Source organism: Oncorhynchus gorbuscha, linkage group LG06 (genome assembly GCF_021184085.1).
Source record: "Oncorhynchus gorbuscha isolate QuinsamMale2020 ecotype Even-year linkage group LG06, OgorEven_v1.0, whole genome shotgun sequence".
Lineage (NCBI taxonomy): Eukaryota > Metazoa > Chordata > Actinopteri > Salmoniformes > Salmonidae > Oncorhynchus > Oncorhynchus gorbuscha.
The window spans coordinates 78,646,003-78,659,427 of record NC_060178.1 but is presented as its reverse complement, the minus strand read 5'-3'; the positions used below and the strand labels follow the sequence as shown (position 1 = coordinate 78,659,427).

The 13,425-nt window shown below is 40.7% G+C and overlaps 1 protein-coding gene across 1 annotated transcript; it reads left to right on the top strand.

Moving 5' to 3' along the window:
- The first annotated feature begins 1,682 nt into the window (after window positions 1–1,682).
- On the top strand, window positions 1,683–8,782 carry LOC124038376 (sideroflexin-3-like). The gene is made up of 7 exons (XM_046354187.1): window positions 1,683–1,855; window positions 2,497–2,667; window positions 3,590–3,688; window positions 4,902–4,977; window positions 5,084–5,169; window positions 6,428–6,555; window positions 8,202–8,782. The coding sequence occupies exons 1-7, from the start codon at window positions 1,692–1,694 to the stop codon at window positions 8,417–8,419; spliced, it is 942 nt and encodes a 313-aa protein (XP_046210143.1). The 5' UTR covers window positions 1,683–1,691; the 3' UTR covers window positions 8,420–8,782.
- The last annotated feature ends 4,643 nt before the right edge of the window (window positions 8,783–13,425 follow it).

Genomic DNA, 13,425 nt, shown 5'->3' with positions numbered 1-13,425 from the left:
TTACAGTTTAGCATTTTCACTTGGACAATTTAGCTTAAATTCTATTGTAAAATTGAGAGCCATAAGAACAGAAAAACGAGGTGGTTAAATAACTTTTATTAGAATAACAACTAAATCCTCCACATCCCACCCACCCTCAAAAATATTTTAACTGATTTGTTTTTAAAGAGCTACACCATGTGCATATACAGTGCGTTCGGGAAGTATTCAGACCCCTTGAATTTTCCATTTTGTTACATTACAGCCTTATTCTAAAATTGACTAAATTTTAGACCCCCCCCCCCCCATCATGGTCAGCATTGATGTTATGTTTCTCCTGTCCAGACACTGTTCTTGTTTTGTCTACTTATTGTTAAATCTACACCCAGTACTTGCTTCTAGTCTCCCAGCATCTGTCGTTACAGAACTGTTACACTTTGAGTCTTCTTGGGTATGACGCTACAAGCTTGGCACACCTGAATTTGTGGAGTTTCTCCCATTCTTCTCTGCAGATCTTCAAGTTCTGTCTTGTTGGATGGCAAGTGTCACTGCACAGCTATTTTCAGGTCTCTCCAGAGATGCTCGATTGGGTTCAAGACAAGTCCGGGCTCATCAGTCCAGAGTATCTTATTTCTCATTGTCTGAGAGTCCTTTAGGTACCTTTTAGCATACTCCAAGTAGGCTGTCATCTGCCATGGAGTGCTGCAGAGATGGTTATCCTTCTGGAGGGTTCTTCCATCTCCAAAGAGGAACTCTAGAGCTCTGTCAGAGTGACCATCGGGTTCTTGGTCACTTCACTGACCAAGGCCCTTCTCTCCCGACTGCTCAGTTTGGCCGGGTGGCCAACTCTAGGAAGAGTGTTGGTGGTTCCAAACTTCTTCCATTTAAGAATGATGGAGGCCACTGTGTTCTTGGGGACCTTCAGTGCTACAGACATTTTTGGTAACCTTTCCCAGATCTGTGCCTCGACATAATCTTGTCTCTCAGCGTTACTGGCAATTTCCTTCAACCTTGTGCCTTGGTTTTTGCTCTGACATGCACTGTCAACAGTGGGACCTTATAAAGACAGGTGTGTGCCTTTCCAAATTATGTCCAATCAATAGACCATTCAGCTAGAAAGACCTCTGTTTATCATCTGACTAACCTAGGAAACCAAACATCATGATAACTCTAGTGGCTGAAAGCTGGGCTTTTCATTCCTCAGTTTGTTTATTGTTGTACTGCAAGCCTCTGATGTAGCCTTGGTCAGATGATGCATAGCCTAGATGTGCATGTAAAAGACAGCCAGTAACATATTTGCAGACTGTGTGCTGGACTGGTTATATTTTTAATTCAGATTGAATTAACGCCTAAAATGCTAAAAGAAGGTTCAGAATGCCAATGTAATTCCCTTCAATAATGTTTAGACTAATAATTCTGATGCATTTAGGAGCAAGCTAATTTGTCAGAGAATTTAGTTAAGGCCTGACTTTTTGTATTCAACACTCCTGTATTAGGATTTTGAGGAGGAGACTATAGGTGCAGTAGGCTCCTCCAATCACTAGGATTGTTTTGGCCACAGAGAAAGAGAGGAAGTGAATCGGAGAGGTATCAAGGCTTAGGCCTAGCTGGGGAGAAGGACTTCTCTTTTGAAATATGTTGAATTTGTTGACAATTAAACCCATGCCTAACTAACATATGTTTCTGTTAACCGGTCCCAAAGTAAAACAAGGATGTCTGGCGATCTGTCCCTGGACATTAACATCAAGAAGCCACGATGGGACCAGAGCACATTCATGGGCCGCGCCCAGCACTTCTTCTTCATCACTGACCCCAGGAACATTCTGAAGTCCTCTGAGACCATGGAGGATGCACGGGTTACTGTGGAGAAATACAGGTACGGTGGGAGGAGAGGGAAGGATGGGTGAGGATAATGTGGCGGAACTGCTGTCAAGTGAGATGCTGAGAACACATGGGTCACTGGAAAATGAACAGGTATAGATGGAGGAGGGGTGAGGTCCTGGGAAGGAATATGATGATACCTTGGAAAGCTACTGCATTACTCCTCTCTCTGTACGATGGGGTGTGTGGTGCCTGGGAAGGAATTCCTTTACATTATTGGAAGTATCAAACCAAAAATCAATTGATTCTGTGGCTCGACATGTATGATTACGGAAACAATCTATAGCAGTGCCTCTGAACTGAAGAGTTCAAGAAGTTAGCTAGCTGTCGTCATAACCTGACCCCCCCCCTCCGGCATAATAAGAGAGAAACACACAACATTTGACAGACAAACAACTAATTAGGCTTGGCCTGTAGGCTGGAACATCTGGCCTACTGGTTTCTCCCTTACACCAGAGATGAACTGAAAACACAAAAATAAATATGTAAGACTAAGCTGTGTCAGTGTTATGAACAAATGCAGAAATGGGCACATTCCTTTAAAACAACGGATGTACTTATATTATGCTTTATGCTGAATTTGTGTCAATCATTCATTCATTCATTGTTTAAAGAGTTTGATGTACTTGTGTCCAGGTTAGGAGTGGTGAAGCCAGGTCTGACAGAAGATGAGTTGTGGAGAGCCAAGTACATCTATGACTCTGCCTTCCACCCTGACACTGGCGAAAAGATGGTGGTGGTGGGACGCATGTCTGCCCAGGTCCCCATGAACATGACCGTCACTGGCTGCATGCTCACATTTTACAGGTACTACTAGGGTGTATTCCGTTTTCAATTTAATACATGTTAAATACAATTTGTGTGTAGCATAACATACAGAACAGGTAAAAAACAATCCCAAAATATCAGATGGTGAAATTGTTTGAGAGAAATGCATAGATTATGTGAAATAAAATCAGCATGTTAAAACTTAGTCCGGACACAGCTATTGTGGATGACATGGATAGTTCTGAATAACTCACCCGTAACATTCCCGCTCAGAGGGCAAGACCAGAGTAGCATACTGCAGCTAAGTCCTGTTTTACCACGAAATTAGGTCAATCTGCATTCTGTGTTTTTGCAGCCCGTATGAAATTTTCTGTAGAGCGCTCTGCACCTTGAGGCTGTTATCTCTAGGGCAGTTCAGGTTGTTGATGGAGGACCTCAATTGTTTAGGAAAGTGGCTGCTTTTCTTGAATTGCTTATAACTATTTTATGTTTTTATGCATTGTATTTGTATGATTTGTGTACATGCAGGGCTCCCTTGAAAAAGAGGCCTTGGTCTCAATGGGATTTCACTACTAAAATAAAGGTGATATTTTTTTTAAGTCTCACTGTAACACCATTATGTAAACAATGCACGGAAGTGGAAAGTTAAATTTTTAGCTGTTTTACAAGTCATGATTTAGCTTTGTTTTCTAGGAGAAATTCAAACAATCTGCCTCAATGAAATATCAGAAATTATTCATGCTTATTCTCACTTTCCTTGTCCTCCTTCTCTCATATTTCCCTTTTCCCTACCCTTCTCTCCCATTTTTTACATAATTTTGCCTTTCCATATCCCCTCCCTTTTATCTCCCCTTTCTGTAATCCTTTTAACATCTCTCACCTTCTCTCCTCCCCTCACCCCTTTTGACCCTCTTTCCTCCCCTCCTCTCTTCTCACCTCTCTTGAACCTCTACTCCTCCAGGACGACTCCAGCCGTTGTGTTCTGGCAGTGGGTGAACCAGTCCTTTAACGCTGTGGTCAACTACAGCAACGTTAGTGGAGATGCTGCCCTCACCACCAAGTAGGGACTGGGACCACTTACACCACAACCACATGACTAAACCAGCCATACAGTACCTGTAACTAGCTAGTACTATGGTGCATCTCATAGCCTTAGCTACTGTATCTTCCTCTCCTCATCTGCTTTCCTTCATCAGTACTGATCTGAAAGGACATGGATAGGTGGTGAGCAAATCCCCATAACATTTCCCCGCTGTTGCTTTCACCGGTCTTCTCTTTCTCCATCGGTGCAGATGAAGGAAAAGATACAAGGAGAGAAGACCATAGTAGACTATTGAGGTGCACCCCTAGCCTAGCTCTGTATGGGGGCCTCATGTCATGCAGGGCAAAGCAGAGGCTAGCCAGTGGAACCCCAGTCCTCTACATTCCCCTTACAGCGGTATAATAACCCACTCTTTAGTTCAGCATGCTCCTCCATTCCACCTGAAAGGCTGTAGCTGTAACTCTGCTTCACTGTCTGCAGTAGATATAGGAAGCAAGGCATTAGCATACATGTGTCTGGTCTGGGGCCATATGCATCAAGCGCTTCAGGGTAAGAGTGCTGATCTATGATCATGTCACCCCTGTTCATGTAATCTCATGTATTGTGATCTAAAAGGCAGAACTGAAAGCTCTGATATGTTTAATACTGTACATACAGCTCCTGGTATAGAGTCTTTACAAATCCGGGCTGCATCTCAACAGTCTAAAGTGGCTTTCTCTCTTTCTTGTGTATCGATCTGAAAATGCATGATCGGTGAAAGCAACATGGGTTTCCACTATCAGAAGATTTCACTTGTTTAGTTATTTCAGATCAGCGTAGATAAAGGGAAGGAGACATGGAAAGGGTGCCATTTTAGACTATTTATATGCACCTACTTAACCAGGACACATGCGGAATGAGAACAAGCAATGCTGGTGCTTCTCAGTTTATATGGAAAGAGCATGTAAAGACTGGGGACGATTTGAAATCATTATTACTGTGGAGAGATTCCTGAACTGTACATCGTCATGTCTGCCTGACTTGTCAAGTTTTGCAATAAATATTGCTTATGATTTGAATGCATGTATTCCGTATGCATTGTGACCATGTGCATTGTGACTTGAGACCTCTATCTGCGTATTAGATAAGACTAGATTCTGGTAAATGCTTGGAACAGGAACATTATTGAGGCTCAGTAAATAGTTTTAGCAAAGATGCTAAGATGTAAATGTGCGCCCCTATGTTCTCTCAGTCAGCTGGCTGCAGCGTACATCAGTGCCACCACAGGAGCTGTAGTCACAGCCCTGGGACTCAAGGCTCTAGCCAAGGTACGGGACTGTCTAAGGATCATATTAGTTCAAGTTGATTTACACTTCGCTTTACATTTTAGCTCCATGAAAAATCAACATTGAAACAAACTCCGTCTCTCCCCAGCGCCTTCCAGCCGTCATGAGCCGGTTCGTCCCTTTCTTTGCTGTAGCGGCTGCCAACTGTATCAACATCCCCTTCATGAGGCAGAGGTGAGCTAGAATTTAAAGACACCACAACCAATGTTCTCTCGAAGCTGCGGGTGTGCCCCAGGACTGCCGCGCAGAAGAAATGTGAGCCCACGCAGGGAAGCACGAGATTAGAAAGTTGAGTGAAGTTCAGATTTTTCCCCTTAGTTAACACTATCAGCGTTTCCCTTTACTGTGGGATTTGTGATTGAATCAACACATTATCAACGTTCAATGCAACCGAGTCATCTTTCTCGAACAATCGATTGGTCACATTTTAAATGGTGTATTTTTCCATATATAGACACTTCCTATGTGTTTTATTCAAATCAACTATATGCACTGAGCTTGTCTGATGCTTTAAGCTCTCTGTTTGATTAAATAATGAAGACACACAAATGACTCGAGTGAGTGCGACGGCAATTGATTTGATTGTGCAGGGCCGGGCTTAGTAAAAAATATAATATATTTTACATTGAGTGACTGACTAGTTACGTTGTGTCTCTCTCCTCCCTGCTGCGGCACAAATCACAGTGATTGACTTTGTGACTAGCACTCCTTCCTCAGTCTCCTCAATACCACAGAAAATCAACAGTGTTAATCGCGCTGTCCATGTTGCTGACGTTGCAACATAATTACAGCCATTTCTGACAAGTTTTGTTACAGAAATCCCTCTTTTGTGTAGGACAAACATTCCCTCGTCCCTTGCTCTCTTTAGGTGACACATGTATGCATCGCATGCACGTGACCAATAGGGCCTGGTTTATAGCGATCAATAAATTGGTTATAACAAACTCTGAACACTAACACGTGACCGCAAAATGAATGCCGAGAACGTGACAAATAAACTCGAAATGGGGGACTGTTTACTGCTTGCTCAGGAGGTAAAGGGGAAGTAAGACAAGTGGAATAAATTTGACAAGTTGTGGAAAATACTGGAGATCAAGAAAAAGAAGGTAGGGAGCAAGTGCTGTGTGCTTATTGTATGTGCCAAACAGGTGCTGTTTTTCTTATTGTTTGGAACAATGTAAACAACACTAAATAAATAACATTCAAACGACACTAAAAACAGTCTCATGCATTCGTGAATACAATTGCCGAAATGGAACGATTTATTGTTTACACAAATTATTCAAGGATGGCTTTATTTTATTTTCAAACTAAAATGCTTGATTGCATTTCAAATCATGAATGACTTGTATGCAACAATATCCTGGTTAACTTTGGACATAGCAACATGAATTGGCTGAATTTCATTCTCTCCTTATGTCCCTTTTCTTAGGGAGCTGAAGTACGGCATTCCAGTGACGGATGAGGAAGGGAACCGGTTAGGAGAGTCAGTCACCGCTGCCAAGTCAGGCATCATCCAGGTGGTGGTGTCCAGGATTGGCATGGCTGTGCCAGCTATGGGTAAGCACTGTGTTTCGGACACAATGTGACTGACCACCTGGATTTGGACTGGTGGTTTTTTTTTTTACATTGGATGAAAATAGAGACTCCGAGCTACAAAATTGTGTATCAAACACTACACTAGAGGAACAATGTGAAAGTAATTCTGCTTTGAAAGTTGATGAATATGTAACCCTGCTTTTGAGAAAATGGCTCTTCAATGTTTTAGTACACCTACTGGAGAGCTCTTTGTCTACACCTATTCAGCATTGTTCACACCCTCTTAAGCTTTAGCCCCACCCATCTCTTTAAGAATGAATGTGTGAGTCCATGTCCTAAACAGAGTTAGTAAGGTAGTGTAGTAAACTACCAAAGTAGTAGCCTACAATAAGGAAAAACTCCAGTTAAAAATACACTTGTCCTAATATGACTTTGGTGCAGGTCATGTTCTTGACATTACCGTCTCTGATAAACGCACACTATATCAAATTAAATCAGTTTATTTGTCAAATGCACAGGATACAGAAGGTGTAAATGGTACAGTGAAATGGTTACTTGCATAGTAGCATAGGAAGTGTCCACATAAAAAATATAGTGTAATTATTAGATGCTTACCTAGATACACTTGTCTAAATTGATGGTTCGTGTGAAAGAAATGCTATAACCAACCCAAGCCACATCGAGCTAAGTGGATGGGTCATTATTGTTTAGCAAGCTAAACGATGAACCATAACCCCAACCCATACTATTAGCAATACAAACAGATTGTCATAGCTAGCCACTATGCATGAAATGCTGTAGTATGAATCTGCAAGTAGCTAAAGCTAACAAACTAAGTTCATTGTTAGCTAACTAACATTAGGCTATAGCTAGCAATTCAAATGGCTTCCTCAGATACAAATAATATTACTACACAGATCATATGCGTAGCGTTAGCTAGCGAGCAGCATGCTAACATTAGCTAGCTAGCCAACAGTATGCTTTAACTTGCAATGAAAATGACTTTCTGACTAAATTAGAAACCGTATAACATCTGAAAAATTAGCTAGACTCTTAGCTGTATACATGGATGAACACTTCACGGCAGACTTGAAAACCTTCAGCTAACTAAGACGTTCTGTGTTTCCATTTCGCTTGTACAGCTTGTTTGGTCCGCGTTGTCAAGTCACACAGGTTCACACTGACCGTGTGCAGAAAGTAGTCCATCACAACTTTTCCCACTGATCTTTGTTGATAGCACCGGCTAAATTCAGGGCAGCAATGTTGTTGTGGGCAGTAGCAACACTTTTGCAGTTCTCCATGGCTAAGGTAATATCTTTCAAAAAAGCTGCGGTAGCAAGGATTATTTACACATACTGAGCAGCTCATGTTTGACTGAAGCGTGTTACATGGCAGACCAATCCGAACTTCTCTTTCTCTCTCCATGTCCAGCCCATCCATTATCTCAGCCAATCATGGCTAGCGGGAAGTTTCCTGTCTTTCTGTGGCTAAACCAACTAGGCTTGTGATTTAACAATTGTATTTGTATTTACAGATGGCATACAAGTTTAAGGCACATGAAAATTAACATGTTCCAGAAGGCATTTCTGGCAAAAAAATGCATTTTATAAAATACGTGTTGCCTCTTGAAAGTCCTCATTGTTTTCTCTCTCTCGGTCTGTCCACAGCTATCCCACCTGTAATAATGAACGCCCTGGAGAAGAAAGCCTTTATGAAGGTAATGTTACAAGAGACGAATGGATGCCTGTCATGCTCTCAACAGTCAGTGGGTTTATGGAGCCGGTACTACATACAGTCAGTGTGTGTGGAGGATAATCTGTGGCATGTAGCCACTGTTGTACTAAGCCTACCCTCTATTTGGAGTTCAAACCACAGAATCAAATAGTGCCATTCTATGTGTGGGGTTTAGCCATGTAAAATATGCTACTTGTTTGTTGGTGTCATGAGAGGCCAGTGGAAATCCAGGCTTCTGTGTTTTGTCGTGTCTGATATCCTGTGTTGATCCACAATCTCTAGCCTGGTCCCAGATCTGTTTGTGCTGTTTTGTCAATGACCATATGAGTAAGCACAAACAGATCTTGGACCAGGCTTGTTAAGCTCTTCAACACTGTCAGTGTAATGTCTACAGTGCCTTGCGAAAGTATTCGGCCCCCTTGAACTTTGCGACCTTTTGCCACATTTCAGGCTTCAAACATAAAGATATAAAACTGTATTTTTTTTTGTGAAGAATCAACAACAAGTGGGACACAATCATGAAGTGGAATGACATTTATTGGATATTTCAAACTTTTTTAACAAATCAAAAACTGAAAAATTGGGCATGCAAAGTTATTCAGCCCCCTTAAGTTAATACTTTGTAGCGCCACCTTTTGCTGATAGATGCAGGAAAGGAGACGAGGACAAAGCGTCTTCGAAGTAATGAAACGCATGCGAGCGTAGTGTGACATATGTATGTGTATATGTATGCATGTATGTATGTATATATGTGTATATATATATATGTGTGTGTGTGTGTGTGTGTGTGTGTGTGTGTGTGTGTGTGTGTGTGTGTGTGTGTGACACATCTTATACTGCGTAGTGTGACACATCTTATACTGCTACATTGACAAACAGACTATGGTTTGATTTTATTTATTTCTATTTTGTGCGTTTATCCTCCCTGGGGTTGTGGGTGTTTAATTACTGAATGTTACTGAATGACAAATTCTATCAAATCACCCCAAACTAGATCACTCCTCGTTTTCAATCCCAGAGAGATTTTTTTTCACCCCGAGGTGTATTTGTTTTTTCCATTGTGTTTGAGATCGTACCCTTTTTAAGCTGTGTACACTGAAACCATTCATGACTTGGAATTAGAAAATAGTTCAATTGAATCTGCTAGATATCCACTCCCTCAAATTGGCTCAACTGTAGTCTGTAGTAAAATACAACAGTTGGTTTATGAGCACAATATAGACTGGCTTGCTATTAAATTCCTTTTTGCGTCTGCCAGGGTTTTGTTTATCATTGTAAAACCTATTGCTTCAGTGTGCCCTAATGAACATTACCCAGTTGACGAGCAAAGCTTCCCTCTCTCACCACTGCCCTTGGAAGTGTACTTACACACACACACACACACTGTCCCACCAGATAACCTTATCAACCCCTCACCCTAGTAACCCTGTCTGTTTTGTTACAAAGAAAACCTTTAGAGATGCTATGACACTGCGTGGGCACTCCTTACTGAGATTTCAATAAGCACATTCCTAATTGCACTGATGACAATGATATGCCAGCAGAAAGGTTTATCTAAGATAGAATCTAGGCATAATGTTTCTGCCCCATATCCCGGTCTTTCGGCAGGTAGCCTAGTGGCGAAAGGTCGCTGGTTCGAATCCCCGGACTGACTAGGTGAAAAATCTGCCGATGTGTCCTTGAGCAAGTTTCTTAACCTAATTGCTCCTGTAAGTCACTCTGGACGAGTGTTTACTAAATAACTAAAATATATATATATAATACAGTGTGTGTGTGTGTGTGTATATATATGTATATATATATATATATATATATATATATATATATATATATATATACGCGCATGGTGGTTCTAATGTATGCAATAAGAGGCACGGGTACATATGAATCCCAATCTGTATAATGTCAGGTTTAGATCAATTGTAATGTGTATACCAAATAATATTGATTTAATGTCATGAAACAAAAGCAAAGTTGTGAAAACCAGGGGTCTGAAACTACTGGCCGGCTGACAAAATGTGCCTCCCAAGCTTATTCAATGTGGCCCGTGGTTGTATTAGGAAATGCAGCCCAGGGTCATACATTTTGAAACACCTGTCTTAAACCCTTGAGTAAAATAAATCAATAAATTATATGACAGTTGGAAGTAATGCTGGGACCTTTAGTTCCCGTGTGGAAAAACTGGGCTTAGTTGGAGCATCCTTGATCAAATCTGTATATTAATGTTAATATATCGATGTTGACAAGTGTAGTAGTAATATGTCTGTATGCGTGGTCAAGTAGTACCAGACTTTCGTAGTACAGTATCAACTGAATTTAACTTTGTGCGGTCGAAATAGGGTATGTAAAACAGGGGATATGGAATATAGAGGATATATTTAACGAATAAATAGAGAGGTATTAGATTTTAAACTTCAGGGTGCGGTGCTCCATTGCTTCACTAGGTGGCAGTAAGACCAACTAACTATTACACATTTCCATTGTGGTTTTGTGTTTCTGAGAGTTGACTTTGAATGTATTAATCAAAACCACCCATCAGTATTGGCCTGGTTGATTTTAGTAAGGCTCGGTCACCTAGCCTGGTACCAGATTTGTTTGCTGTCTTGTCAGGCTATAGATCACCTTTTCCTCTGTCAAAGTCAGTATAGAGCTCCACAGTTGTCATAACCATAAAACCTAGCGGTCAAACGGAAATGGTTCCAATTGTTTTTTTCACCATTCATTTTTCTCATAGGGGATGTTAGAAACATTTCAAATAAGAGCTGTGTTTTGTGCTGGCTTACCCTAGCGTGAAGTTTTGATAACCATGTACATCTCTCGGACAAGGTGACTTTTATCAATCTATTCGTCTCTATTTACTCTGATTAAAAAATGCTAGTTAGTGTCAAAGTAGACGACATGCAAAACGACAAATACCTGCAAGCTCCTTCACGTCATCTCTAGCTGACGCTAACATTAGATAGTTAATCCAACTTAACTTTGCCTCGATTTGGCAGTCTCATCCAGATCATGGCATTTGTAGTTCTTTATGATAGCCACATTAGCATTTCAGTTTTCGGGGGTAAATGCAGGCGACTAATATTGATAAAAGTCCCTATTGTCCGAGAGAGATTTACATAGTTATCAAAATATCATGCCAGCGTAAGCATACACAAATCACAACCCTTATTTTAACAATTGGAACCAGTTCTGTTTAACCGCTAGGTTTTATGGGTATTATGACTCATACTGAGGTACTCTATGGTATGCCTACCATCCCACTGTGCTTGGTAGTTTTAGATCACGTCTCTCAATTAAATCATATATTTAATTGAGAGACGTGCAATGAAGACATTTGTGATTCTTAAGGGTCTATAACAAGACATTTCACTGTAGTGGACGTCAGTGGTCATGAATGAATCTCCTCAAACTTTATTCTATTGCTCTATTTTTAGGAATGACTCCACATACCCTGGTCCCAGTTCTGTTTGTGCCGTCTTGTTTAGTGTGACAGCGAACATAGAATTTAGCAAGATAACAAACAGATCTGGAACCAGGCTAGATTCTTCATACTTTTTAGTGCAAATGTTTATCATCATCCATAGACAATCAGCTGCACTGCAGCACAGTGTTATTATGGCCATACAGTAAACATTGCTTCATTTATGCCATGGCTTTCAACTGTAAATACCAGGGTTGGAGGCAGTTCCATTTCAATTGACTGAATTGAAATCCTGGTAGATACTGGTTCATCTGTACTGTACATAAGCACACATGCAGAGTAAAATGGATATTCCACAAGTCACATTAATTACATTTTATGTCCATAATTTAATATAATAAATACCATGTATTTCATGAGCAAGTTGACACAATTGTAAAACTCACTCATTCACTTGCCTATTACTATTAGGACACCCTATCGTTATTGTATCTTGGGGCTTTGGGGGGGTTCTGTTGTATCTTGGGTAAAATTGGGTGCTATGCTGTAACCAATGTAAAGGGTGGGGGTGTGGGGTACTTTTAAATGTATCGAAAATATGTGCTTGACAATGCCTATGATAAACAAAGTCACAGCTTACTGTTATGAGTTTATAGTAAGTTATCCAGCAGCTGCTAGCTTTATTTAATCACTGCCATTTAGTAGTTTTCTGGTCCTTTTCGTGGGGAGGTCAAGGAAATGTGATTAGAACAAAAATTAACCTAGAGCTAGATCGTGCTGATAAACATGCAAGTCTTGCAATTGATTGTACTATTCATTTAGTCAAGGCAAAGATGTGCTGTGTATCACACACAGCTACAAAGCTAGCCAAGGATGAGACGGGGTTGATAAAGTTGTATCACACACAGCTACAAACCTAGCCAAGGAAGAGACGGGGTTGATAAAGTTGGAAAAGCAGAGCTTCTTAAGTTTGTCATTGCTTAAGCTTTATTTGATTAGCATCTACCAGGTTATCCTCATGCAATAACTTTAATGTTAAATATATCTCTGTGTTAGCTTCGGCATGTCATAGAATATGGTCTCAGCAGCACATTGAAGGCACAACATGGAAGACAATCTATGACGTCGCTACACTCCATGGATGTTTCATGTCAGTGTGTGTCCACGTACAGTAACTCTTGTACTGTTGTTCAATACCCATGTAGTTGTCAGTATTGGAATTCACTTATTGATTTTACCCCCTCCATGTTTTATTGCATTGGAAGTGTTGTCACACCTGAACTATGTAAGATGTATTTACTCAGAGCTATAGAATAAAGTGATTGAAATGAAAATGTATTTTATCTAAATGTTCCACAACATTGTGCCCTGCTTAATGTGTTAACGGCACTGACACTCCGCATTGCTCAATGTTTACAGACCGCAGTCTTCCAACAAAGGAGTGGTCCTACAAGGTCACCTACAGCACCTCCTATAGTACAAACACCAACCATTGCCTGAGGTAAACTCTACTTGTTTCGTAGTATGTCTTTGTCCAAAAGCCAGTAAAAACAGGAGGGATTGAAAAAGAAAACGAGAGCTACATAAGTAGATGAACGGTGTGATATGAAAGGGATGTTCTGAATGTAGAACATTCTAAAAATGTATTTTTTCCCACCCAGTAACCTGTGTGAAAAGACTGGTGGCAGCAACACCCAATACAATAAGCCAAGTCCTGATGAAAAGAGACAAGATGA

Coding starts and splice junctions, on each gene's coding strand:
- LOC124038376 (XM_046354187.1), top strand. CDS start 1,692: ATGTCTGGCGATCTGTCCCTGGACATTAACATCAAGAAGCCACGATGG. Junction 2,668..3,589: donor TGCATGCTCACATTTTACAG/GTACTACTAGGG, acceptor CTACTCCTCCAG/GACGACTCCAGCCGTTGTGT. Junction 5,170..6,427: donor ATCCCCTTCATGAGGCAGAG/GTGAGCTAGAAT, acceptor CCCTTTTCTTAG/GGAGCTGAAGTACGGCATTC.